General features: G+C 43.1%; 1 protein-coding gene across 2 annotated transcripts in view; it reads right to left on the bottom strand.

Annotated features, from left to right (window-relative positions):
* Window positions 1-3,386: 3,386 nt before the first annotated feature.
* TMEM182 (transmembrane protein 182) overlaps window positions 3,387-25,950 on the bottom strand; it is a 49,666-nt gene continuing 27,102 nt past the window's right edge. Inside the window, exons 1-5 of one of the 2 annotated variants that reach the window (XM_075590428.1) lie at window positions 15,001-15,313; window positions 14,549-14,657; window positions 9,386-9,484; window positions 8,193-8,330; window positions 3,387-4,844 (exon numbers count right to left, since the gene is read on the bottom strand). In XM_075590428.1, coding sequence (XP_075446543.1) covers window positions 4,621-4,844; window positions 8,193-8,330; window positions 9,386-9,484; window positions 14,549-14,657; window positions 15,001-15,141 — 711 coding nt within the window. In that variant the 5' untranslated portion in view covers window positions 15,142-15,313 and the 3' untranslated portion in view covers window positions 3,387-4,620. Of the gene's footprint in view, window positions 4,845-8,192; window positions 8,331-9,385; window positions 9,485-14,548; window positions 14,658-15,000; window positions 15,314-25,950 lie in introns of those variants that run through there. The other variant, XM_075590429.1, reaches the window with a different exon arrangement.

Genomic DNA, 25,950 nt, shown 5'->3' with positions numbered 1-25,950 from the left:
AAACGACAGCTTGAACGGCAGCTTTAACAGAATGTATTATTTTCACAGTATAGTCACAGGGGATCAGTTAGGGACATGGTGATCGCGCCAAGTGTGCGGCGAACTACAGGAAGCGCAGGAGGTTGGGAGGGTACAGTATGTTCATTTGGGAGGGCCAGGAGCGGGGTTTGGGTAGGGGTAGTAGGGCCGGGGATGAGATTTTCAGAGCCTTGGGTGAGTTCTTCTTGCAATGGGGGCATAGGGGTGAGCAGGGACAAGGTATGATAAGTGGGGGGATCAATCGGTGAGAGGAGTGTGGGGGGGGGGTGAAGGTAGCATTGGGGGAAGTTTGGGAAGGGTTTAAGGGTGTCACAGGGGGCTGGTATCTCTGGGGGCTCCTCCAGTTATGGTAGGAACCCCAAAGTAGCAGGGGTAGCAAGTGGGGTGACTAGTGTGGCAACTGGGTTGACAGCGATAGGGGAAAAGGAGGGGGCAGTGGGGGTGGCTGTAGTAGCGGCACCAGCGCGGGAACCCGAAAAAGGGATTGTGGCAGCAGACGACAAGAGAAAAGAGGGTGGGGTGCAGGCGGCTAGTTTTAAGGACACTTATCTTTGCTTAGTTAGCCTGCTGGGGAGGCTCCTATTGGGGACAGTGAAAGAGCGAGTTTAGAAGAATGATTATGTCGATATACTGACATTATTGTCAGACTATAAGGAGCCCACACATTTGGACAAAAGGAAGGATGAGAAAGATGAGGAGGAAGAGAGGGAAAATCTTCTGGGCACTTGCTGCAGGCCTTTCCCATTTTAGCCAGCATCAAAGTGGAGAAGAAGCCGGAGCATTGCTTGGTGCTCTTCCAGTATGTGGATACGATTTCGGAGGCATATAAGTTTTAGGAAGCTTTTTTTAAAGAAACAGTTGTGGTGGGAGGTGAAAGATATGGACCTGTGGATGGCCAAAATGATGCGGCATAAAACTAACTCCTTTCTGTCCGGGACCAACAGCTATCAGTAAGAAGGGCAGGCAGCCAGGGATAAGAAGGGGGTTTCTTGCTGGCATTATAATGAGGGCCAATATAAGTGGGAAACGGGGTCTCATTTTAAGCATGAGTGCAACAGCTGTGGGGATAGCCACCCTGTGTCCAAGTGCTTTTAAAAGGGCAAAGTGGAGTTAAGAAAGGAGTAAATGGAGAGACTGGGGCAAAGAGTGAGGACACCGGTGAACGTCGATAAGATGGCACTGTGGCTTCGCTGCTACCTGAACAGGGAGGCAGCAGAACTGTTAGAGACTGGGCTTAGAAGCGTTTTTTGGATCCCTTTTAGGGAGGTGGAGATTCCTCTCTGTAGAAAGAAATTGAAATCACTTGAGATGTAAATGGGTTGAAAATAAAAAAGAAGGTGGGGGGCAGGCAGAATGGCAAGACTGTATTCATCTCCCCCATTACTAGAGTTCAGAGTTTCTCCATTGGGGGAGGTCCCAAAGAAGGAGCCAGGTTCATTCCATTTCATACATCACCAGTCATACCCGGAGGGGTTGTTAGCGAATGATTGGATTGACAAAGAATTGTGTAGCGTGCAGTAGGCATCTTTTGACAGGACTAGGGATCTGGTAAGGGAGGCAAGCTGGGGGCGTGGATGGCAAAGGCTGACAGAGTGGGCATTCCGTCTACTGCCTGTGCACCCAGAATGCTTCCATCTGCTGGGGTCCATGCCGGGGGAGGAATTCTTTGTAGATTTATATCTCCCAATGGGGTGTTCGATATCATGTTTTTATTTTGAGACGTTGAGCTCCTTCTTAGATTGGTTATTAGGAGATGTAGCCAGAGTTGTGGGTATCATGCACTACTTAGACTTTCTATTCGTAGGAAGGGGTGGGTCTGATGTGTGAGGGAGGTTACTATGGGAATTTCAAGGTTCCTTTGGCTAAGGTCAAAACAGAAGGCCCAGCTGTATGCATCAGCTTTCTGGGGATTGAAATTGATACGGTAAAGATGGAGTACCGTCTCCCACCCAGGAAGCTTGTGGAACTAAGGGTGTTGATGAGGGAGTTTATGGGGTTCGGGGGGAAAAATGGCAGCACCACTTTTTCAGGGATTCAAAGCAAGTGAAGGGGGAGCTGCAAGTGTGGGACCCCTTCCAAAGGCAGTAAAATGGGTGAACGCTGGCTTTGCAAGGAGTGGTGAAGAGCGGGGAAATAGAGCTATTTATGGATGCGGCTGGATCCGTGGGTTTGGGGGCAATTATCCAGAAGAGTGGGGCGGTGAGACAGTGACTCGTTCATGGAGTGGGTGTTGAACTCTTTACATGTTCTTTTATGGTTTTAAAAAATGTACACCATGTAAGTACTATTCTTGGCGTTTTTATTAAATAAAGTACCTTTATATACTGATTTGCACAATGGTATCCTGTATTATTTTCCATCAAGGTTATTTCTGCAAGAGACATCTAGATTCCCAAAGAAAAAGCCACAATTTGGATTGACCTGTTTTTATTATCACAGTGAGTGAGTCTGAACACTATAAGAGCAAAGATACTCTTCATAATACTGTATATTCACCAATTTTAAAACGATATTTCGCAGTATGTTGTGTTTTCTTCTTTTGCGGTGACTTCTTTGCTCCCTCTGGAATTTGGAGACATACACATACTAGGAACTACTGGAGCTGGTTCCTACCAGAGGGTCTGAGCAGGAAGTTTGACCTGTTGTTTTATGTGTCACTTTTTCACATACTGTAGATTGCAGACACTACTTCTGTCACTATACTGTATATCACTATTTCTTGTATCATAGTTTTTGCTTAAGGCAAACAGATCACATATGTTGTGCACTTATATACACTGAACTAGATGACTCGTTTTTATGCTACAGGTGGATTCTGTGGCAGCGCCGACCCTTTTACCTTCGTTTCGGATATTTTCTTTTGAAAGGTGACACAAGATTGATGTTTTCTTTAATTTATGTTTGTACTGCTAGTGGGTTTGAGCTGCTAAAGTATTTAAAACAATTGTAAAAAAAAAGTACATAGACATGTTTAACAATGCACAAAGTTTACACATATTCTACAATTGCTTCTGCTGGTGGCTAATTACAGAATGTTCTCTCATTCCCATCCTGCAGCAATGCACCTGCTACCAGTCCGCCTTTTAGAAAAATGCTCACACCCCGTTGTCAGCTGGCTTTAATCATGGGACTCGCCCCACATCACATTGTTTTCATTTCTTCGCACTTTATATTGCAATATCAAATTTGAATTGCATATGTTGCTTGATGGATATATTTAACCAAAGCAACAAATATGACCCCTAAATATGAATAACTGTTTAGATGTTGTGTTAGACATCCACTGGCAATGTGTCTCCAAACTTCTCTGAATGTCTTATAAAATAAAAAGTCACAGAAACAGTCTCTAAAACCACATCCATTCATTTTTATTGTTTAGTTATTAGACACTGCACACAAAACATTGAGATTTACATAAATGATTACACTGGTCACCAGAAGTCATAGACAATTAGTTATTTATATTAATTTTCCTGGCCCTTGCCGACTATATTGTTTACTTTAAAGTTAAAATGAACTTGCAACACATACAAAAGTACAGCATTATTTCCCAAGAACGTAGTACAGGCAGTCCTCGGTTATCCGACACAATGTGTTACTCAAAATGGCGTTTGATAGCGAAACGTCTTAAAGCGAAACACGTTTTCCCATAGGAACACTGTTTAATTTAAAGGTTCCGTTCCTGAAGGCATTTATAACACTAAAATACACCAAATATTTTATGCAGGCAATAAAATACGCAGCACACACATAAATTATATAGTGTATATACTGTATTATATATATATATAATATAACATAAAATATAATAATATAATATCTTAAATATCTTAAATAGTATAATATAATATTATATAATATATATATTATATACACATAAACAACTTTGCAAAGCGTTGTAAGAGCGTTGGATAAGCCGTTTTGGCGTTGTAAAAATGAACATAGGTATGCATTGCATAGCGTTGGATAAGCCATTCGTTGTAAAGCGAAGCGTTGTAAAACGAGGACTGCCTGTATTACAGGCACTTAAAGAATTTCTAGTTAAAGCTGCTATGGACAATCTACCAGAGAATCACTGTACAGTACATGCGAATCGTGTTTGCTGGCATGGAGACCAAATGAACAACTGTTTTCTATTTTTAAGCTCTGAAGTGTACATTCACATGAAAGTTATGGCAAGAACTAAACTGACAGATACAGGGAAGCAGCACATGAGCATATTAAATGACCCCTTTCCCTTCCTCTGCCCACAACGTCTTCAACAAATGTAGAAAAAAAAATGAATGAATACTATTGCCTACATCATAAAACACATTTCTAATTGATGCCTCTATGATTTGGTCTGATCCTGACATGATACAAGAAATAAAAGATTGAAGGCGTCACACAGTGTATACAGTTTGGATCCAAAAACATGTCAACCGATGGACAAATAAAGTAAGGAAATTAATGGGAATTGCAAAAGATTCCTGATGGTCGGGTCCTTTATCATACAAAGTAGTTTGAAGCCTTAAACACTGTTTAAAGTTGAAGAGTACGCATTTTAATTAGGCCTTGGTTATGTTTGTTCACAAGTTATCATTATTTGGTATGAATATGTATAGTATGCCCAACTAACAGGAAAAGCATCCCTGCAAACATAGAGAAGAAAATTCCAACTGGAGCCAACATGAAGGACCACCCATAGCGAACATGTACAGTGAATTGTGAGCAATCCTGCTGCCTTGTGTCTGTGTAACTTTTCAGATCAGACATACTCTGTAGCCAGATGACGTGCATCACAACCACTAGTGCGAAAAGTATACCTGAAAGAGAAATATTGCAGGTCATGTTTTTTTAAGTTGGCTTCAGTAATAAGGCTCATCTCATGGAAGCAATATTATTCTACCATTATACAGTAAATAATACTTTTGTTCACTAAAAAGGAAGTTGAGACTATACAAATAAAGGCATTTATTACTTAGGAAAATCAAACTATTTCTAACTATTTTCGTGTCTACCGATTATTTATTTGAAGCAGCAATCCTGCCTAACTAACCCTACTTTTATTAATTTTTTTTTTTTTTACAACATGGGAACCGCGTTAATTTTAGCTCACAACAACCACTGGTTCCTGAGATACTTACCGTGGAAGTTACTGGCATTACTTTCTGGTTTTGCGCTAGGGCTCAAATGGTTGTCCAATAGGAAGCCACAACGGGTGACCTTACTGCTTCCTATTGGCCATGGGTCCCGCAAGATTCAGGGACATTTTGTTTTCCCGTAGGGGAAACAAATATCCTTAGGTAATACAGGAACAGGAGGGGGGTGTCCCGGAGCTAAAAATAGAGCCATTCAGCTCAAGAGGAACCACCCAGTTCAAATCCTATTAACAAAAATTGCTGCTTTTATTCAAAGAATGGTCCAATGAAATGAAAAGACGTTTAAAACATAAATAGGCCAGAAGAATGAATGTATTGCTGTGGCCTGACCTACAGCCGCATCACTGAATGTATAAGACCTGTTGCAAATGTGGCTCAGAATGTTGATTGATGCACAAGTGTCATTACTACGAGAGGTCTATCGTATTGCAAACCAATCTTTACATGATGTATTTCAAAAACGTAGGTAAATTTAAAAAAATTATAGTTACTAATAAACGTACTGTCAAATATGTACACTTTCTGGATGTGTCATTACTTCACCCAAAAGACAATTACTTTTTAGTGATGGGGTAAGGAAAAGCCCCAAATAGTGGCTTGTTTGGGTGGAATTATAACTTCAATCCCATTAACAATCACATAATGTAGGTAGTTTTTTTTTTTTTTTTTAAATAACACAAATATTAGACAATTGGCAAGAAATCATCTATAAGCATTGTTTCATACATTTAACAGGTGGAGAAATTGCACATCTATGTTTAATATATGATCCCTGTTTGAACAGCTTAAAGCTAGAGAACAGAGAAAAAATAGTGACTTTGTGATTGAACCAGTCCTCACCTCATATTTTTTCTGAAATGTATCCACAGGAAATAATTAGCGCAAAATGAATGATAATCATTAATAATTTGTTTGCATAGACATTTCTTGTAAGAATGCCTCAGTTCTTACTAAGAATAGAAATAATACAGAGGTGAAAAACTTTTGTTTGTTGTCATTTGGAATTTTAAGATACTGTATATCAAGAGAGGAACATGAGTTTAGAAGAGTTTACAGCTCCTGTAGAAAATGTCTACTTGACTAAAATATTTGTTCTTAGTTTTCCATCACATTAATATGTATAAAAGGCCATCAGCAATCCTTAGATATAATATTCTTGAAGTTTTGAATATCATCACTATTAATTAAAATTGATATTTAGAAGAAAGTAATCAACTACACTTTTTGAACACACATTACAGAGGAAGTGTGAAGTATTTGAAAAAAAAAAGAAGAGACATGTTTAATTAGGGTGGCTTTTAACATAATTTGTTTTCATATGAATTAGTGTGTATCTTTTTAAAAACATCACTAACAGCAAAAGGTTTTCTTGCAAGAGCTAGAGGAGACATGTCTAATGAGCCAAGACCCCAAAAAGATATTGACATTTGATTAAAAAGGCCTAGGATGTAAACAGATAATTTGTTGATGCTCTTTCATGAAATGCTAAAGACTTTAATAAAGTAATTAATGTGAACTTTAAGATCCCACTTTTAAGTAATGTGTCATTTTCTGCACCGCTCATGTTAACTGCAGCATTTATATTTTGTGAAACCATCGAGATAATAAAACTAGTGGCTTCATTATACACAGTAAATGCTTAGGTCCCAACAAAAGTCACTTATTAAACATAGAGTTACTAGCTGAGAGGCCCGGCGTTGCCCGGGATGTGAATACCTAATAACTGGGTGGGTGGGTGGGTTACTGACTGACTGGGTGGGTGGGTTACTGACTGTGTGTTTAATTACTGACTGGGTGGGTTACTGACTGACTGGGTTACTGGGTGGGTGAGGGAAACAGTGGGTGGGTGACTTACCTTGAGCGGGTGTGAAGTTGGCAGCTGAGGGGGGGGCGAGACTGCCGGGCTGTGACAGGAGGCGCGCGCAGGGTAAGCTTGTTTGGCGCTTCCACTCCGTCCCAGGTTGGGGGGGGGGAGTGGCCGAGAATGGCGGCATTGGGCAGGAGGCGCGCGTGGGGGAGGGCTGAAGGCACGCGCGGGGGATGGCTGGAGGCACCCAGGCGATCGGTTTCCCTTCCCCCCTTGTCCCCGGTGCTTGTTTCCAACACCCCCTGTCCCTGGCGGTGTTTCTCCCCCACCACTGTCCCCTGCGCGTGTTCCCTCCCCCTCTCCACCCCTCCCCGGCGGTCCCCGCTGAGGGGAGAGAGAACGCGGGTGGTGAGGAAAAGCGGCGCGCGCTCCTTCCACCCCCCCTCCCTGGCACTCCCGGCATCCCCGCTGAGGGGAGAGAGAACGGGGCCCCCAGGTGGTGAGGAGAAGCAGTGTGCGCTCCTTCCACCCACCCTCCCCGACGCTTCCGGCAAACCCTGCTGAGGGGAGAGAGAACGGGGCCCGCAGGTGGTGAGAGCTGCGGGTGAAGGGGGTGATGGCGGGGGAGCCGGCGGGGAGGTGAGCTGCGGGTGAGGGGGGGTGATGCGGGGGAGCCATCGGGGAGGTGAGCTGCAGGTGATGGCGGGGAGCCGTGGGGGTGTGGTGTTGGGGGTGCAGGGGGGGCTCTTGCCAGCGCACGTTACCTCAGGTGGTGAGTAATCCACAGGAGATGAATCTGCACTGAGCTTATTTTCTGAGTGTGTGGCAGTTGGTTATGTGAGGTCATAGAACCACGAAGGCCAATGAGAGGCGTGCGGGGCGGGGCCAGGCCATGGACCAATCAGATTGGCCAGAGGCTGAGTGACAGACAAATCAGATTGCCCTGGCAACAAACAACGTTTTCATTTTTATAGATATAGATTGAACAGCGAATATGGATTCTTCCAAGTGGTGATGTCATTGGACAATGAGATGATGTCATCTGTTAATTATCTCCCATCATCTGACAGCATCAGTCCCAGAATGAGTACCCCAGTCATGTGGTATGTGGAGCCTGCTCTGTGAGACTCTGCATCTGCCATGCCAAACGTTACTTTGTATTTATCACATCTGTGTGCGTCTATTAGATGTATATATTCACTTACCAGAAGTGAGGAAAAGGCCTCCTCCTGCCTTATACAGTCTGTAGTTAGTAAAGGGAGCTGCACAAATGATGATGAAACCTGCTGCTACAACTGTGACCACACCAAGGAGCATGAAAACCGTCCAAAAACCACGATAAACTAAAAAACAGGGGAAAAAATGTATTGCTGTATCACTTCTTACTGTTCCATCTGCACACCGTCTGAAGAGTTAATTAATATGTGTGAACCACAGACCCTAAAAGGAGAGCATGGAATTAATCAGCTACTGTAAGGTAATACGTCCCATGTATTTCCCATAAACCACAGGTGATGCAAATTAGAATTTAATTTACAGAGCTCCTTTTCCCTTATACTCACAGTCTCCTTTCCATCTTCCTACTCTTTCGCCTCTGATTTATATAGTAGTAGTTTAATCTACTAACAATGTATTACTAATTAGAAGAAAAATGTGAGGCAGAATGGCTTTAGAAAAGGGGAAGCTAGTACTGTATGCCTGTAGTTGCTGGAAAAAATGCAAATGCCTGATTTCCATAAAGGACTGCAATCATACACTGCTCCTGTACCCAACACCAGGCAAATTATCAATACTAGCTATGTGTTGTACATATCCCTTAAGTCACATAATAAAGCAAATGGCAGCCATGGATGAGACCCTGTGCAAACCTCTCCGGAATTGTTTTGGGCAGAGTTACAATAGCCTGTGGTATGTGTTTACCATCCGAGATGCTATTTCCCTATTTATAGGCTCTTACATATTTAATGTTCTCATTATTTTTGACTCCCTAGAAGCACTTCTACTTGAAACTGAAATACATGACTACAACGTAAAACATATTCTCAGACACTTACTGCAAAAGGGTGGATTTCTCGTCACGTTTATCCAATGATTATACCCAGCAAGGATAATATAGTATATACTGCAAAAGTAACTCTTTTATTTTGAATTTTTTTAAAAACACCATAGGTCGCTTTTAAGGTTCAACAACAGCTTTGGAAATGCGCGAGGGAAACTGTCTATTATCAACATGATAAAAAAAAAGTCAAGATTGTTCAAGACCATTCTCAGAAGACCAATCTAGAGTACACAATACAATGAATGGCTTTCACATGGTAATACATTCAGTGACCTGCAAGGGCAAAGCGTACATACACTTATAGGTAATAATCATTTATGCCAAAACTGAAATACATACCAACTGCAGAATGATAGTCTGTAGAGTTGTTGTTGTCTCTGTTCATTGGAAATGGGGACAAGTAAGCGTGGGTGCAGTTCTTAGATGGTGCTTGGTTGGCTGAAGGAACAAAATACAAATGGACTTAAACTGCAACAGAAAGAAATAAAATCAGAAATAAAGATACAAAAAGTCCCTCTTCCCCTCAGTTGATCCATGAAGGAGTAATACGTGCAAGATACACTGGGGTCCACTGGATGTCCATTTTAGATTTCCAAGTTATTTTCCTTTTGTGGTTAGTGGTAATTAGAAAGTGATTAATCTAGATGACAGACAAATACCCTGCATTTACATTCCCACACAAAGTGATTCCATAACAATCTAATTAAGCGTGCCACAAAGCTACTTATCTGTATACAGCTATGGCAACACTGTTTGAACTATTTGGCTTCAAATGGGGAAGGTACAGTATGAACTAAGAGCCAGAATGCAGTACCGGAACATTCACAATTAGGCTGCACTTATAGTGACGGCAACGGCGCCCAGCGCCATCACAAGTTCTTGAAATCCATCGCGAGTGCCCATAGTGGGCGCAACCGCAACATCGCTGCGTAGTGACCTGAAGATCTGGAGACAAGTGATTTTGTCTTGAAGGGCGACGGCAGATAATGAGGGTGAACCGCTCATGGCCACGCCTTTGCCAAGCCCCCTGTCGCCCTCCGAGGTCTTCTGCACCAAAGTTTAACTTTCACTATAGCGATGTCTCCGTGCAATGTCACACAGTCGTGTCGCCGTAGCCATTACTATAAGCGCAGCATTAGGGTGGGCAAATAAATATTAGGAAAATCATCAGTGCAAAGAAGAGAAATGTTTATTCGCCACCAAACAATCCAGGATAAATACATTGTCATGTCACAATTAAGATTTCAAAATCTGAAACTCATTTGCATGAGCTCAAAATAGAATACAGTAGAACAGAGGCTCTAAAACAGAGGCCTGTTTCTGAAAGATAAGAGAGGAATGCTACTGCCTTACACACCTCTGTAGGGTATAGCCAGGGCTAGAAAAATGTCACCTACCTGCACCGGCAGAAGGCCACTTGTCCACCGCTGGGGCCGGTGCAGGAAAAAACACGGTTGCTGCATAACCTCTTTGGAAGCAGAGCTGTCAATTACCACCCTGCTTCCGGAGGTCGCACCTGTAAGGTTTCCAGTCCAGGCTTTGGCTGGAACCTGTCCTTACCTGGCTGTTATGGACATCTTGGTTGCTGGCAAGCCTCCTCCTGATCTTTGTTATTACTACACCTGTTCCAGGGCTTAAATAGCAGTCAGTAACTTCCAGCCCCTACCTGAGCATTGTATGCTTTTCCTCGTGACCGTGGTCACCTTGAGTTCTAGTTCCTGAACCTTCCTTGTTCCAGAGGCTTCCCTGTGGCTTACCTATCCCTGTGGTTTGCCTGTTCCTGAGGCTTCCCTGTTACCTGTTTGAATTCCTCTGTTGCTGACCGTGACCTCGACCTCGCTGCTTTCTGCCTGCCCTGACCTTTTGCCTGTTGCCTGGACTTTGCACCACTGTCGCCAGCCCAGACCTCCTGCCTGCTTACCCACTACGGATACTCTAACAGGACTCTGTCCCTGGGCTCTGGTCGGTTATTCTGCATCCCTACCTCTGCCCTGCAGGTCTGCTTCCTGATCGGAGACGAGCACCGTCACAGCGCCCCATAGTGCATTGCATAACACTACGTTAAGGCATTAAGGTCCACAGCTTCAAGAAGCAGAGATGTGATTTTCAACTCTGGTTCTAAAGACATTCATCTCCACAAAGAATCTTTAATTACAAAAGTCAACCTTCAGTCTGATCCAATATGTAAAGTAATACGAGCACTTGTCGATTTAGCGTGCATACTATATACAGTATAACAAAATGATATGGCTGTATCTTACCCTTCCAATTGTGAGGTTAACAGATGTTATGTGTATTTCTGACAAGATTTTTTATCAATATCACATTTGTAAATACATAGATAAGACTAGATTAAATTATAATAGCTGCATATTCAATACAGATCTATCGTATCACGAATTTCATTGCATTTTAAAATAATGTATTGGTTCTGTGGAAGCAGGAGACAAAGGATTCTACACTGACACGCAAATAGAAAAACAACTGAAGCTAAAAGAAACACACTAACATTATATACAGATGCAGCGGCCGTTATTCGAACAAATCACGGAGCCGTTTTCGTGTGCGCAGCTGTACTCCACGTGGCATTAACGCTGCTAATCGCCCCAGGCACACGTGTTTATCGCGGTTGCTTTGTTTGAATTTCATGGATTGTGTGCAATTAAATGCAATGAAATGAATGAATTGCAATGTGTACAGTACTGTGCTACTGTGTTACTGTGTCAATTTAAGGTGTTTAAAAACCAGAACACTAAAATGACATTTTCTGCTCTCGCCTGCACTCGTGTCTTAAGGCGGTACGGTTCGAAGAAATCCCGAGCCATGACATGGGTATTCCGAGGTATACAATGCGTGAAGTGTTCGAATAACGGCATATATATATATATATATATATATATATATATATATATATATATATATATATATATATATATATATATATATATATATATATATATATATATATATATATATATATATATATAAAGATAACAGCAGGCACTTCAAAGGCTCCAAAGAAATAGGTGCTTGATCAACAAAAATAACAGGAAACCAGGTGTCCCACCAAGGAGACAAAAAACAGCACTCAAGGTATATTGCAAAAGTGTATTTGAAAAAAAAGCAGGCCCATATAAATCCAACGTTTCGGTCCTGAGGAAGGTCCTATACAGGACCGAAACGTTGGATTTATATGTGCCTGCTTTTTTTTTTTTTTTTTCAAATACACTTTTGCAATATACCTTGAGTGCTGTTTTTTGTCTCCTTGGTGGGACACCTGGTTTCCTATATATATATATATATATAAAAAATATATATATATATAAAATCAGGCTTGCCAAATACAAACATTACAATCATACAATCGATATTATGGAATACATATACGTGTGATGTAACCTCGCCTCAGAGTCCTCACTTATGAAGAGGCAGCAGCTGTTAGCATGGAACACTGTAATGTCTACAACTGGTTTGTGAACGAGACTGCAAGTCAGTGTTTCCCAGCTTAGACCCCCCTAGGGCTCAGGAGACTTAGGGGCAGATTCATCAACCACTGGTAAGTGTTAGCGTACCAAATCCAGCGATGACTCCCACTGACTTGAATGGGAAGTAACGCCAGAAGGAGTGCGCTAACCAGTACCAACACTTGATTAATCTGCCCCTTAGAAGGGAGCTTCAGAGTAACAGAAGTGACATGCACACTGGGAGATATAGAAAGTGGTAAAGAAGACAAAGAGGACATACCATGATAAAATGAGATAGGGGTCAAAGAAGGTAATAGATAGTGACAAATAGAAAGAAGGCTGTTTCCATCAATAAATAACCCAATTAATATTTGTCACTATGCAGAGTGCCTTCTCTTTAAAATGAGATTTTATGGGCACACAGATCCCCAAATTTTGGTCATCTTAATATGTGCAACAAACACAAAATATGGGTCTCTGAGACAAAACAATTGCTTTTAGGTAAACTAGTTTACAAATACTGGAAACCATCCCTCTAGGTATTCTTCATACACCATTGCAAAGAAGTACAAAGGTACTGCATTAAAGGTACTGAAGTACGAAGGTACTGCATTAAAGGTACTGAAGTACAAAGGTACTGAACATTTTTACAGAAACCTTCAGTAAATATCTGATGAAGTACAGTATACTGTAGCACAAGTCATCTCTTCTAAACAACAGTGTCACAGGAAAACAGTAAGGCATTATGTATTTGGTTTAACATAGCAGAGATAGAAGTGTGATGTTACTAACACAGTATATCCCAACCTGGGGGCCCTGTAGACTTAAGAGGAGAACTCAGAGTCATAGGAAAGATATTCACACAGGGAGATACAGAAAGTGGCAAAGAAAGCAGAGGGCATAGAATGGGGAAAAAAGAGAGGTGGTCAGATTGAGGGACAAAGATATAATGACAAACAGAAAGAAAGCAATTTTTCTCTATCAATAGAACAAAATTAATACGTGCCACTACATTAATTTATTAAAGTTTTAAATGGGAGTTTTGGGAAGGGGGTTTAAAAGGATTGGGAACCAGTGTACCAAGGGACGAGTACCACTGATTTTTAATTTACAAATTCAGAGTTCAATAACTTTTTTTATTTATAAACCTAAAGCTCTACCTTTCAGTTTTTTTAGCATAAATATTGTACAAATATTTCTGAAACAAGTGCAAAACAGTGTTTTTCCAACGGTTTAACAGGCTTAGGATGTCTTGAAATAAGGCACATTGCCACAGGTTTTTCTGTAAGGCAAATTGACTGGTTCTTATTTGAACAATGAAACAAAGGAACAAAACAATAATGTATTTGTGAAATGTAAAATCATTTTGCATGGTAAGATAGCAAGGTGCTACTGGAGGACGCAGTACGTCGTCAACCTCCTTTTCTGCCGTATGCAATTGAAGATTAAAAAGGCCGGCAAGGAAGCTTTCTGACCACTGAAAGTGACCATTACTTGAAGAAAGTTTTCGGGTCAAAAATGGTTTCCTTTTAAGAGACCAGAAATAGTTAAGATTAAAAAAACTTTCCCTTTGAAAATAAATGTATATTTCCTGCCCTAGGTGCATGTTAATTTTAGCTGTGGGCCCCCCCTGCTCTCCGAGATGTTAATCCTCTAAAAGTTCTGCCGGTATATAAATTCTGTATAAAGGTCACGCAGGGCAGAAGGAAGCCGCAAGGGATGATGTCGAGACTTCCTATTGACCCTTGGAATGTGGTACCTTTAAACAGATATTTGCCATGCCCAGCCAGGGCTGCTATCGGAACCCCCTTTAGAGGCAAGTATCTTGGGAAGCAGGGGATCCCCATAGCTAAAATGAACGTGGTTCAGTTCTGACGACCCCCTACTTCAAACCTAGTCCAAAATATATATATTTTTTAACAACCAAAAATGTTACACCACTTTAAACAAAAAGAGATGTTATAAAATTGAATCAAATATGGTTTTCATCTGGATAGTGAGGTTTGACACTATACACTGTCACAATAAAATATCTTACTGAACCAGAAAGTTCCCATGCTGTTTGTGTCCTCTCGTACATCTCCATTAAACCAGCACCTCCAGAAGAAGCCCTCGTGATGCAAAAGGACTGAATGATTCCCTTCAGCCTGCAGATAATACAGAAAGAAGGCACTTTCACAGTGTGTCAGTCATACGTACTTTACTCTGACCATATTTAAAATACCAACACATACATATTAGCTTATCTAATTATCAATTATTTTTTCCAATAAAAGTATGCAAGGTTCATGTTGCTACTTTTACTGCATGCTATAGAATAAAATGATTACCTTTTATTAAGTTATATTATTCTATATATTGTCAACAAACGAGTTGAAGTATAAATGTCATTCAGATAAAGGTCGCATAACATTTATTGCAGACCGCTTGAATTTAATTACTATCACATTACTCCCCACCAAAAAATAATTTTTTTATAGAAATACTAACCCCAACATCTTTGTTATTTTCTGAACATTTCTCAACTTCCATGGCAAGAAGCCAATAATCTGTTCCAAACGCCACCAAAAAGATTAAAATTCCCAGAGCACCAAATATGCCGCCAAAGAATATGCCAATACTCAGCTTCATTTCTGATTCAAGTAGTACAAAATCAATAAAGCGACTGTATAATCTCTAAAGAACAAGCACAATGCAGATTTTATCGTATTAAAGATTGTTCTGTCTCCTCTAAACTCAATATCACTGCTTGAGTTGTTCCCTAGCTGTGTGCAGATGGCGAACTGCAAACTAACTCATGTGCTTCTATTTCAGGACTTTGATTGAGCAGCTTTGCTATGTTTCGCTGACAGGGAGTGTCCAGTCAAAAATAACTGACCTTTCTGGGGAGTCAGGGGGCGAACTAAAGCATGGCTCTTTAACTAGTTCCCCAAAGGGGCCAGATCAGGAAAAAATTAGGAATAGAAGTTTATTGTAATGTAATTTTAGATACATTTGAAGACTTACATTTTTTTTATATAATATATGTGCCACACAAACTGTATTTACATTACTTTAACTTACAAGTGTGTTTCAGTGTGACAAATTGCACTTAGCTGCCTAAGCAGCTTGTGTGAAACTAGCAAAAGCTGAGCCGGCCAGGCCGACGTCAAAGCTCTTCGCGGGCCACAAGTTAAAGAGCCCTGAACTAAAGAATGGTTGTAGTAAACCAATATGTACCTAAGCAATTAACTTAATATTATGTATTTACAAAACTCAAGCATATTGTTAACTGTTACAGAACAATTGGGTGACACTTATATTACAAGTGAAGAGATGGTGTGTTTTTCAGCTATGTCCTCATCCTACATTTCACAGAATCGATAGGATAATACTTTTCCTATTTGTGGTATCATTATGGAATACCAGAGCCAGATACTAAAGAAATCTGACAAATAGAAACGCACAAGCTCAGTGCCCGTGTCTGAAGTTTTGTACCTGGTGGAATTGAAGGTTTATATTAAGACAGATAAATAGTCCCGTTTAAAGTTGGTTAACCACGACACAAAATGTAGTAAAATAGCATTTTATTAATAAAAAAAAACCTTTTAGAATTCTTATTCAGGTGAGATTGCCTAAACATGGCTAATCCAAAAAACAGATTTCATGACACATTCTGGTGTCTCAAAAGATTCCAACCTTGACGGGCATTCTAGCAAAATTATTATTAATGGCATTTCTTCTTAGATAATGTAATGATTCCAGCACAAAGTTAAAGTACAAGAAGTGGCAAAGATCCTTATTAAAAAGCTTCTAATTATAACTATTGTTTATATAACCAAGGCTTTTTGTGAGACCACTCATGATAGTTGCAGCACCCTTTAAAAAAATAATAATAATCACCCCGGAGATGCCATACAGTGATTATGAAATTATTAGGAATAAGGTTGGCATATTAACTAGGAGGGGATAAATGCTTCTCTGTCACATTTCCTTATTTAAAGCTGAATTATTTATTGGAGTGTATAAATGCATTACTCTTAGTTTAGGATTCCAGTACCTTTCACACCACTATATAACACCTACATTATGTGTCTTATTAAGAAAAGTGTGATGATTAGAAACGGCTTGCTAATAATAAAGCTACCATACTTCCTCACAGTTTCCACTGGTCTCTATTCAAGCAGAAATATAATATATATATTTTTTAATTACTGTAAATACTGTATAGCCCTGGTAGGTTTGGGCTATTATTCTGTCCTCCTCCTGTGCAATAATCCCTGGTAAGGGCAGGTGCCAGGAGTAAATATGGGTTTGCCCCACCCACTGTAATTCAGTTGGTCAGAGAAGGTAGTGCTCAGGCCTTGTGTCAATCAAAGGCACAGGGGTGGGTCTACTGGATCTGTACTACATTAACTACCACTTCCTGTTTGAGTGTGTTCCTCTCCACCTTTGAGAGAGGATAGTCGGTTTTCAGCAAGCTGCCAGGGCTCTGGTACGCTTAAGGCCCTCCATAAGGGGAGAGATATTCCTCATACTCCACAAGGGAGTAAGGGAAGAGCAAGGACAGCTCCTAGAGCCCTGACTAGGGGTGGTGTCCAGGGACATCCTGAAGGTGACAACCTTTGATTGCTGTGTGCTGTGATAAAGACTTTGCTGAATCAGGAAGGACCAATAAAGAACATCTGCTGTTATCTATATCCTGCCTGAGAGTGGAGTATATTGGGAGGAGGTGGACATAACTCTTTTGCAGATACTCCACCCCACACAACTGGGGGCTGCACAAGATGGAGACGCTGCACCAGTAAGAAGAATTGTAAGAAGAATTCGGGCACAGCCCCAGAAGCTTGTCCTGTTATCCCCCATGTCATCGCGGGAGACTCAGGGCCCTCTGTTACCAGCTGGTATGCACCAACAAGACCCATGCAACCAGAGTGCTATTTCCCTTGGAAGACCCTATGTGAGATTGGGTGGGGGAATCACCGTTACAACTGTAGCCCAGATTACATCATAGAGAGACCCCTTACTCTTATCTCCAACATACAGTACTATTGCTTCATATAAACTTGATCCAGTTGAGCCTTCATAATATTTTGTAGTTTTAGGCATACCTCCTACGTCTATAAATAGGCATATGTCTTGTAAAAGCTTTTTTTAAGGGGCCCACTGAATTGCATTCATTATTTCACATCAGAATTATGTGAACGGGAAAACTGAAAACAATTACCAGTATACGCTTTGTATGTATTATAAAAATATGTGATGACATACTGTACACACAGAACATGTACTACAGTATATAACCAGTATATGCATTAGTCCTGCTCAATCTACTGACCGTGCACCGAGCAAAAGATTTATAAAGAAACATGAAGGGGGAGTGCAGTTGCACCTGAATTGTTTTAAACTCTACAGTACAGGAGGTATTTCACATTAATAGGCAAGGTGGTCTGCCAGCAAATGAATGCAGCAGAAACTCTGCTCAAGCACTAGGAGGGAGGGAGAACGCCAAACAGTGGAAAAGGGCGGTGCTCACAGGGAATGGGGTATTGACAAGTATAGAGAAAAGAAAGAGTCCCAATTGTGTGGCACTGGAGAGTACACCCTAATTAAAAATTAAACTTTATTCTGGACTTGGTTAAAATAAACTGTTTGGAAGAACCACATACATAGAACAAACACAAAATATTTATTAAAAGACGGGGAGGTGTGGTGGGGTGTTTAATGGGGATATTATATATATTCCCTCTTAATTAAGCGTTAGTGAACCCTACTCCTGGGTAGTCTCTTGCAATGGGTCTAAAAGGTACCTATTAGCAGTGGGGTATGTGTAATGAAATGCAAGCCTGTCTGTTGAATGGAGGACAAGGTTACACCTGGTGCTAACTAATATGAAGCAGCAAAAGGTACGTTGATCTGCATATAGTCTGCTGTTAACAGTACATGGATGCCGCTAATAATATTAAGATGTATGCAGTAAAGTGCAGGTCCATTTGTGCGATGTCAGGCAGAGCTGTGCCTGAATATTACCGGTACCTGAGCCCCTGTATACAATGGGGTGTATGTAGATTGAGTGCAGGTCTATATATAGAGTGCCAAGCAGAGCTGTGCTTGGCAAATACCGGAGTAGAGACAACTTTGGCACCTCAGTAGATTTAAACTGCACACAGGCTGTACACATATATACCAGAGAGACTGACCCAAAAGTCTGAGTGCTTTTGCTGCCCACGGACGCAGTCTGCGAAGCACTCAGACGGAGTATAGCCCACACCTCACCGATGAGCCGACGTCACGTGACGGTGACGTCAGACGTACCCTACGTACGTTTCACCGTAACTGGCTTCATCGGGGGCGGGTTACAAGTGACTTTGGAGCGTTTTTATAGGCTGGCGTTGCCGTAGCAACGGGTTATAGCCGTCTTCTGATTGGTCATTGTTTCCAGCCAATCATAGTGCTCATCAACTATTACAGGTTATCATGCTCAGCCAATCGGAAGGAATACTTATGTCCCTCCAACGCCCTCCACTTCGGGGGGGGCGCGTCATCAATACGAGCACTATGATTGGCTGGAAACAATGACCAATCAGAAGACGGCTATAACCCGTTGCTACGGCAACACCAGCCTATAAAAACGCTCCAAAGTCACTTGTAACCCGCCCCCGATGAAGCCAGTTACGGTGAAACGAACGTAGGGTACGTCTGACGTCACCGTCACGTCGGCTCATCAGTGAGGTGTGGGCTATACTCCGTCTGAGTGCTTCGCAGACTGCGTCCGTGGGCAGCAAAAGCACTCAGACTTTAGGGTCAGTCTCTCTGGTATATATGTGTACAGCCTGTGTGCAGTTTAAATCTACTGAGGTGCCAAAGTTGTCTCTACTCCGGTATTTGCCAAGCACAGCTCTGCTTGGCACTCTATATATAGACCTGCACTCAATCTACATACACCCCATTGTATACAGGGGCTCAGGTACCGGTAATATTCAGGCACAGCTCTGCCTGACATCGCACAAATGGACCTGCACTTTACTGCATACATCTTAATGTTATTAGCAGCATCCATGTACTGTTAACAGCAGACTATATGCAGATCAAGGTACCTTTTGCTGCTTCATATTAGTTACAGTAGCACCAGGTGTAACCTTGTCCTCCATTCAACAGACAGGCTTGCATTTCATTACACATACCCCACTGCTAATAGGGACCTTTTAGACCCATTGCAAGAGACTACCCAGGAGTAGGGTTCACTAAGGCTTAATTAAGAGGGAATATATATAATATCCCCATAAAACACCCCGCCACACCTCCCCGTCTTTTAATAAATATTTTGTGTTTGTTCTATGTATGTGGTTCTTCCAAACAGTTTATTTTAACCAAGTCCAGAATAAAGTTTAATTTTTAATTAGGGTGGACTCTCCAGTGCCACACAATAGGGACTCTTTCTTTTCTCTATACTGGTATTTCACATTAGGTACAAATACTTCGTTTTATTAACTCAAGTTCTATAAAACTCAATGTTATAGGTTTTTATACAGTAGTACTGAAACTAGTATCATCTAACAAATAAATACAGTATGCCGAAAAATAGCTAAAAATAAATTTTGGGCGAGAATTGATGTTTTCATTTAAATGTAATGGTATATAATGTAATGGTAGATCGAAATAATAATTACAAATCAACCCAAAGCAGCTTTTCCATGTGACTAAAATAGGCACTCTCAATAAAGTTGTCAGCATCCATACTGATTGCCATTTTTTGTTGTGTAGCGCACTTTCCCTCACCCCCTTGGAGGATGTGTGGCTACGGTATGTGGTGCAATACCTGTGGCTCACAGGAGGACTGAGCCTCCACTGCAGAGTGCCTGGGGTGTAACTGGTACGGTGTTCTTCAGCACCTCCACCTGTAACGGAATTTACTATGTGGAATTACCCATTACAGGACATATATATATATATATATATACACACATACAATAACCACACACTGGGTAAAACATAAAATAACAGCTTTACTGCAGAACGAGAGTATGGCTACTGGTTACAGCCTACTCGCCAGGCCTCGCACGTCCGTAACCACCCGCCAAGTGTCCCACACTCCTGTCCACAGTCCCCACAGTACTTGACAGGGCCCTCGGGCAGCCAACCACCCTGGTGTCCACAAAGAAATAACCCCTCACCCTTATATGTGGTCAGTGCTGCCACTATAGTGTGTGTTGGTGCACTTGCCGGGTACCTGCCGGGTGCGTCCGCACCGGGCGCACTGCATCCTGCGGTGGGGTACACAGACCCAACGATGATCCGCGACTCTGTCGCTTATGCCTTCGTGTGGGGTGGTCCCCATGTGGGGTGTCCACCACAAGTATAGTCTCTTCCGTGGGGTGGTCCCAGACCACCAAGGGCCAAGATGCCACTGTATACTGGCTGTGTCCCTCACTACAAGCTACATGGGCAGTATCCCTATCTATGGGCCTGTCCCTGTAGCAGCCACAAACTGAGGGGAGTTGGGCCTAGCTGGGGCCTTTCAGGGGTCTCTGGCCTAGTGCAGATGCCAGCTTCCAACTGACTAACGTGTCCCAGCGCGCAAAAAGTATCTAATCCCTGCAGCGGAATACTACAGCCCTATTGGCTCTGCTGCAGCATGTGATTGCAGTCCCTTGGGCTGCTGGGGATTGTAGTTCCCCTTGTGGCCTGTCCCTGGGATTCTCTGCGCATGCGCTAAGCTCCCTAATGGCCGCCGCACATCTGAGTCATTCTGCGCATGCACGCAATTCAAGATGGCGGCCCCCACTAGCTGGGTGCACCTCAAAGCTCCCGGCGACTGGCTCACGTCTCCAGCCACCACCACAACCTGCCTAGCACCCGCCAGGTGCACGCTCTCCACGGAGGTAAAAGGGACCCTGGGGGGACTCTGCTATAGTTGCATTTTATTTTTTTACTTGCGAAATAAGACTTCTTCTTGTGCTTTCCAATGCTGTATTTATTGTTAAAGTCGGATCCTAACGTAGCCTGCTGCCAAGCTAAGATGGCTGTGTTGTACTAGAGCTCCCTAACAAGGGAATACCAATCTTTAAACATCTCAGGTTATAACTACTCTAAATTTAAAGAAACATAAATATATCACTAGCCACACTGCTGGGGACTATTAAAAGCTTATTTTTTTTTTTTTTTTTAAAGGACGACAATTGGCTAAATAGCTGAAGAATTGTGTGTTTGAGGCGTGGCTGCATGGTTGGCCCAGGGAGCGGAGGCTCTGTTTAGTCCCTGTGATGTGCAAGGGTAACCAGGCTTCATAATAAAGGTTAAGCCCTCTGGTTGCCCTTGGCTCCCGTGGGTCCCTGACAGCTACCCAGCACCATAAGCCAGGTGCCAGGTATATGTACATGTAAAGTTAAAGTGATCCCTGCTTTTCCACTTTCCATGTTCCCTTTACCCCAGTCTCATGAAACTTGCTGTGTGTAAGTTTTAGGTGGGATATTTGGGTAAGAATGCAATTCTCTTGTTTGCATGAATTCGGGGTCCGGAGCTACCCGTGGTACCTTCATTCTACCCGACGTGCAGGCACTATTTGCCGGTACGCGAGTAGAATTACACTGGGGTGGTCCAGTGTCCCCCAGACTTCTGGGTTTCGAGCCCTGATATCTCAGTCCTATGTCCCTTACATTCATGAGTCTACGCAGCTTGCCCGGGCTACCAGTTAAGGTGCTAGCTAGTCTGCATAGAGTCCGTATTTCAAAGGGGAGAAGATGTCCAGAGGTGTGAAAATGTTTGGTGAGTGAGGAAAGGGCGAAAAGGCACCCTGCGGGGACACCTTTTGTAGTTTTCAGACTTGGTGGAGCTGGTCCTGCAGGTGGCAATGAGTTAGCTAAGGAGGATGCAGCCATAGATTCTGCTCTCCTTTTGGCTAAAATCATATTTCCTGCGCACTCGGCTTTTTGAGCCTGTTGGGCACACCTGCTCCTCTGACGTCAGTCGGTGTCAAGACCCTCGTTCTATTGGCTGACGGTGTGACGGTGAAGGGGTACCAAGGCCAGTAAATAAAGTTATTATGCCCGGGCCCGGGTGCCCTTGAGTCATATTGTAAATGTGAAGGGTTCAGCTCTGCAGCCCACTGCGGATTGAGAGCCTGTAAGTACCTTAGAATTGTCTGTGTGTATCCGGCTAGGGATAAGCGGACCACACGCGCTAAAATGAGCTACATTGAATGACTGTGGTCACCGTTAATGCATTGGCTCCGAGGGTTGCAACCATACGTACCACATCACTGTATTTAGGTCAATTGGATAAGTGCAGTTGTGGTAAGGTAGTTCCGCGCATTGCTACACTGAGTCCCGGCCTAAACCGCAGGTTAATTAGATAAGTGCAGTTGCGGTTAGATTAGTTCCCTGCATTGCTACACTGAGTCACGGCCTAAACCGCAGGTTAATTGGATAAGTATGGCTGCAGTCATGTCTGCGCTTCAGGCCTTGCAACAATGAGTCACTGCCAAACCGCAGACAGGAAGAAAGTTTAAACCGCAGACCACAGGTAATTAACTAGCTAACTTGGGTTAGGGACATGTGGGAAAGATAAAAATTGGTGTGGGCACTCCTGGGGTCACAACAGTAAGGCTGCCATGGTTTATGGGTTGTTAACTTTGGGGGAAAATAGTAAATGAAGGTTCCCCTCTTTTTTGGTATTAAAATTATAAAGAGCCAGGGCATTTGTATTCAGGAAGGCGAGGCAGCGGATACATTAGGAATTGGCAAACTCAATATACTGCTGCGGCCAAGTTTATTCGAGCATTTGCCCGTTCTTGGCCGCAGCAGTAGCCTGGCGCGCGCCCGAGAGTGACGGGCGCGCGCCGAAGCAGCGGAAGAGCGCCCTCCGATCGGGGCGCTCTCACTACCGCTGCCGGGTCCGCCGGGTCCCCCGGAACCCCCTGCCGCTGTCCCGCGATCGCGGGACACCAGGGCTCCCTCGGGGAGCCCCTGGACGCGCGTGCAGGGGGCGCACGCTCCCGAAGACGCGTGACCGCACGCCGAGGGGCGGCCACTAGCAAGCCGGGAAATCTCCCGGCTTGCGGTACCGGCCACACTTTAATAAAGTGTGTCGGTAGTGTATGACCGGCCATTCCGGTGAGTAACTCATGCATATCTTAAGTGCAGACTTCTAAGACACCCTGCTGAGACGACTCCAGAGTCTCTAGGAAAGTCCGGACTTAAAAAGGTACCGACATTGGAAAGTGTGAAGTGGAGAGAGGTAAACAGGTTTCCCTGCCAGATGTCCAGATGTCCGGGTCAGAGGTAGACATTCTGCGCCAGAAAAGGGGCTTGGTCAGGTATGCTAATTGGCTCAGGTGTGAGGTTAGCGCATGACCCTTGGCATACCGTGAAGCCCCTTGCCCGGCTGCAGGAACTGTGAGCAACTCGGCCATAGAGTGGCGATTTGGTTCCCACGGAGTAATTGGCTGCATATTATACAGATAGGACTTTGGTGCTTTCAAAAGTCTGTGCCGCCAATCGGGAGATCGGATTCAACATGCTGTAAAAAGTTTCAGCGGAGCTACATCGTGCAGTACAAGAAATTCCATCGTAACTAAGACTTGTACCTGGCTTCAAAAGTTTGTTAGAACTAAGGATTCCCGAACGAATCCTGTAAGGACTAAACGAAAAGTTTCCTTTTGGCGAAGATACAGGGGTTGCGAGTGACGCCCCTAGTCAAGGACAGTTACATCCTAGATTTTTTTCCCCAGACCCCCAGTAAGTGTATTTTCAACTGTTTGTGTATTGCCTCTTGTTGTACGTGTGTTTACCGAAATAAACACAATTTGTTTTTACTATCTTTTTCTACCTAATGAATGATTCTGGTAATATATATATATATGGTGTAAAAAGTACCTGGTCTCCCGTGACTGTCCCCTCTCTCATGCCACCTATCAGGGCTATGTGGGTGGTCTACTGTAGGAAGAGAGGCAATCTCAGTGATGGTGCGACAAACCAAACAAAAATAAGAACTGTGACCCGGAAGGGATCATAAATTAATGCAGAGCCCTCAGAAAAGAACTTGAGACAACTCCTCTGCCCTCAATCAAAGCTGAAAACATAAGCGGGAATGCCACAAGTTGCCCCCTCTCCCTTCCCCTGAGGCAGAATTAGCCATGTGGCCATAGAGGCCCTAGTGAGGTCTTGAGGCTCTGTCTCTCCCCCGCACCCTTGGTCCATGTAGCTGAAACTGACACAGGAGCCTTGCTGAGATCTCAGGCTATCCCCCTGAGCATACCTACTAACAAACCTTGGGAAGTGTGGCTGCGGAGGTGAGCTATTTACTACTGCCTGCCGTGCGGAGATACAGGTGATCCTTGTCCGTGGAGACAGTGGGCCAAGATGGGCAATTCTAGGACCCGGAGGAGCAGAAGCGGCTGTGGTCCGTGGGAGCGGTGAGTCACGTGGACTTGAGGGGCTTTTATTTAGTGGTGTTGACAAATCGGGGGCAAGCCACATGGTCATGGCATAACTCGGGTACTCAATCCATCCCACTCCTACTTCCTAGGCCTCAAGATGTCTGCAAGGTTTAACCCCGGGGCCGCACTGATCGGAGTTGTGGGAGCAAAATGTGGGGGTCCCCCTAGCTAACCACCAACCATCAAGTGCGGAATGCACTTAAGAGAGAGGGAGTGGAGTACATCTCAGTCCCTGCTGGGGCCCAGAGCAGCGGTTTAGGTAGGCCCTGAAAGTGCACTTTGCACCATGCATAGGAAGCATAACTAAAAAAAGCCAAATAAATACATCTGCCAGAAAAAGTTTAAATCATCCTTTCTAATTTTAAATCTGTTGAGCAACTGAATTATCAACTTGTCTCTTTCTCTCAAGAATATTGCCTACAATTCTCATCTGTATTGGGCTGTTGAGATATCAAGTTGTGTCTCTCTCATTTCTCAAGATTCACTGACTGCAACCCAGCTGCTCTGCAGACCCTGCTCCCCGTCTGCACATTATCACTAAGACAAGTTATTGCAGTATTGTCCTTTTTTGCTCCTTTCAACCCTTGTACCTTTACACCAAGTATCAGAGGGCTAGTACTAAAAAAAAAAGTAATTGAATTGCAAATACAGTTATAACATCTATAAAAAAGACTGCCAGAATATTGTAATGAGTGACAAGCCTGCCAGATGATTTATATCGGCATGACGACACGAGAGCTTCGCTTTCGTGTCTTGGAGCATACCAGAAATATCAAGAATACAGAACGTGACCTATTTATGGGGGAAAAATTACCACTGTTGCGAGACACTTCAAGTTGAGGCATAATTCTAATTCTAATCTCCTTAGTGTATTCGCCATAGACCATGTCTCATTGGGTATTCGGTGGGGAGGCGACATTGAAAAAGCATTATTACGGAGACTTCCGGTGGCATAAAAAAAAATGGCTGCCTGAGGGACTGGCTCCGGAGCCCCTCTAAAAGAAATTAATCAGATTAAGCATCAA

Source organism: Ascaphus truei, chromosome 3, assembly GCF_040206685.1.
Source record: "Ascaphus truei isolate aAscTru1 chromosome 3, aAscTru1.hap1, whole genome shotgun sequence".
In the NCBI taxonomy this organism is placed as follows: domain Eukaryota; kingdom Metazoa; phylum Chordata; class Amphibia; order Anura; family Ascaphidae; genus Ascaphus; species Ascaphus truei.
Note: the sequence above shows the minus strand (reverse complement) of the source record. Positions and strands in the feature narration are given on the sequence as shown.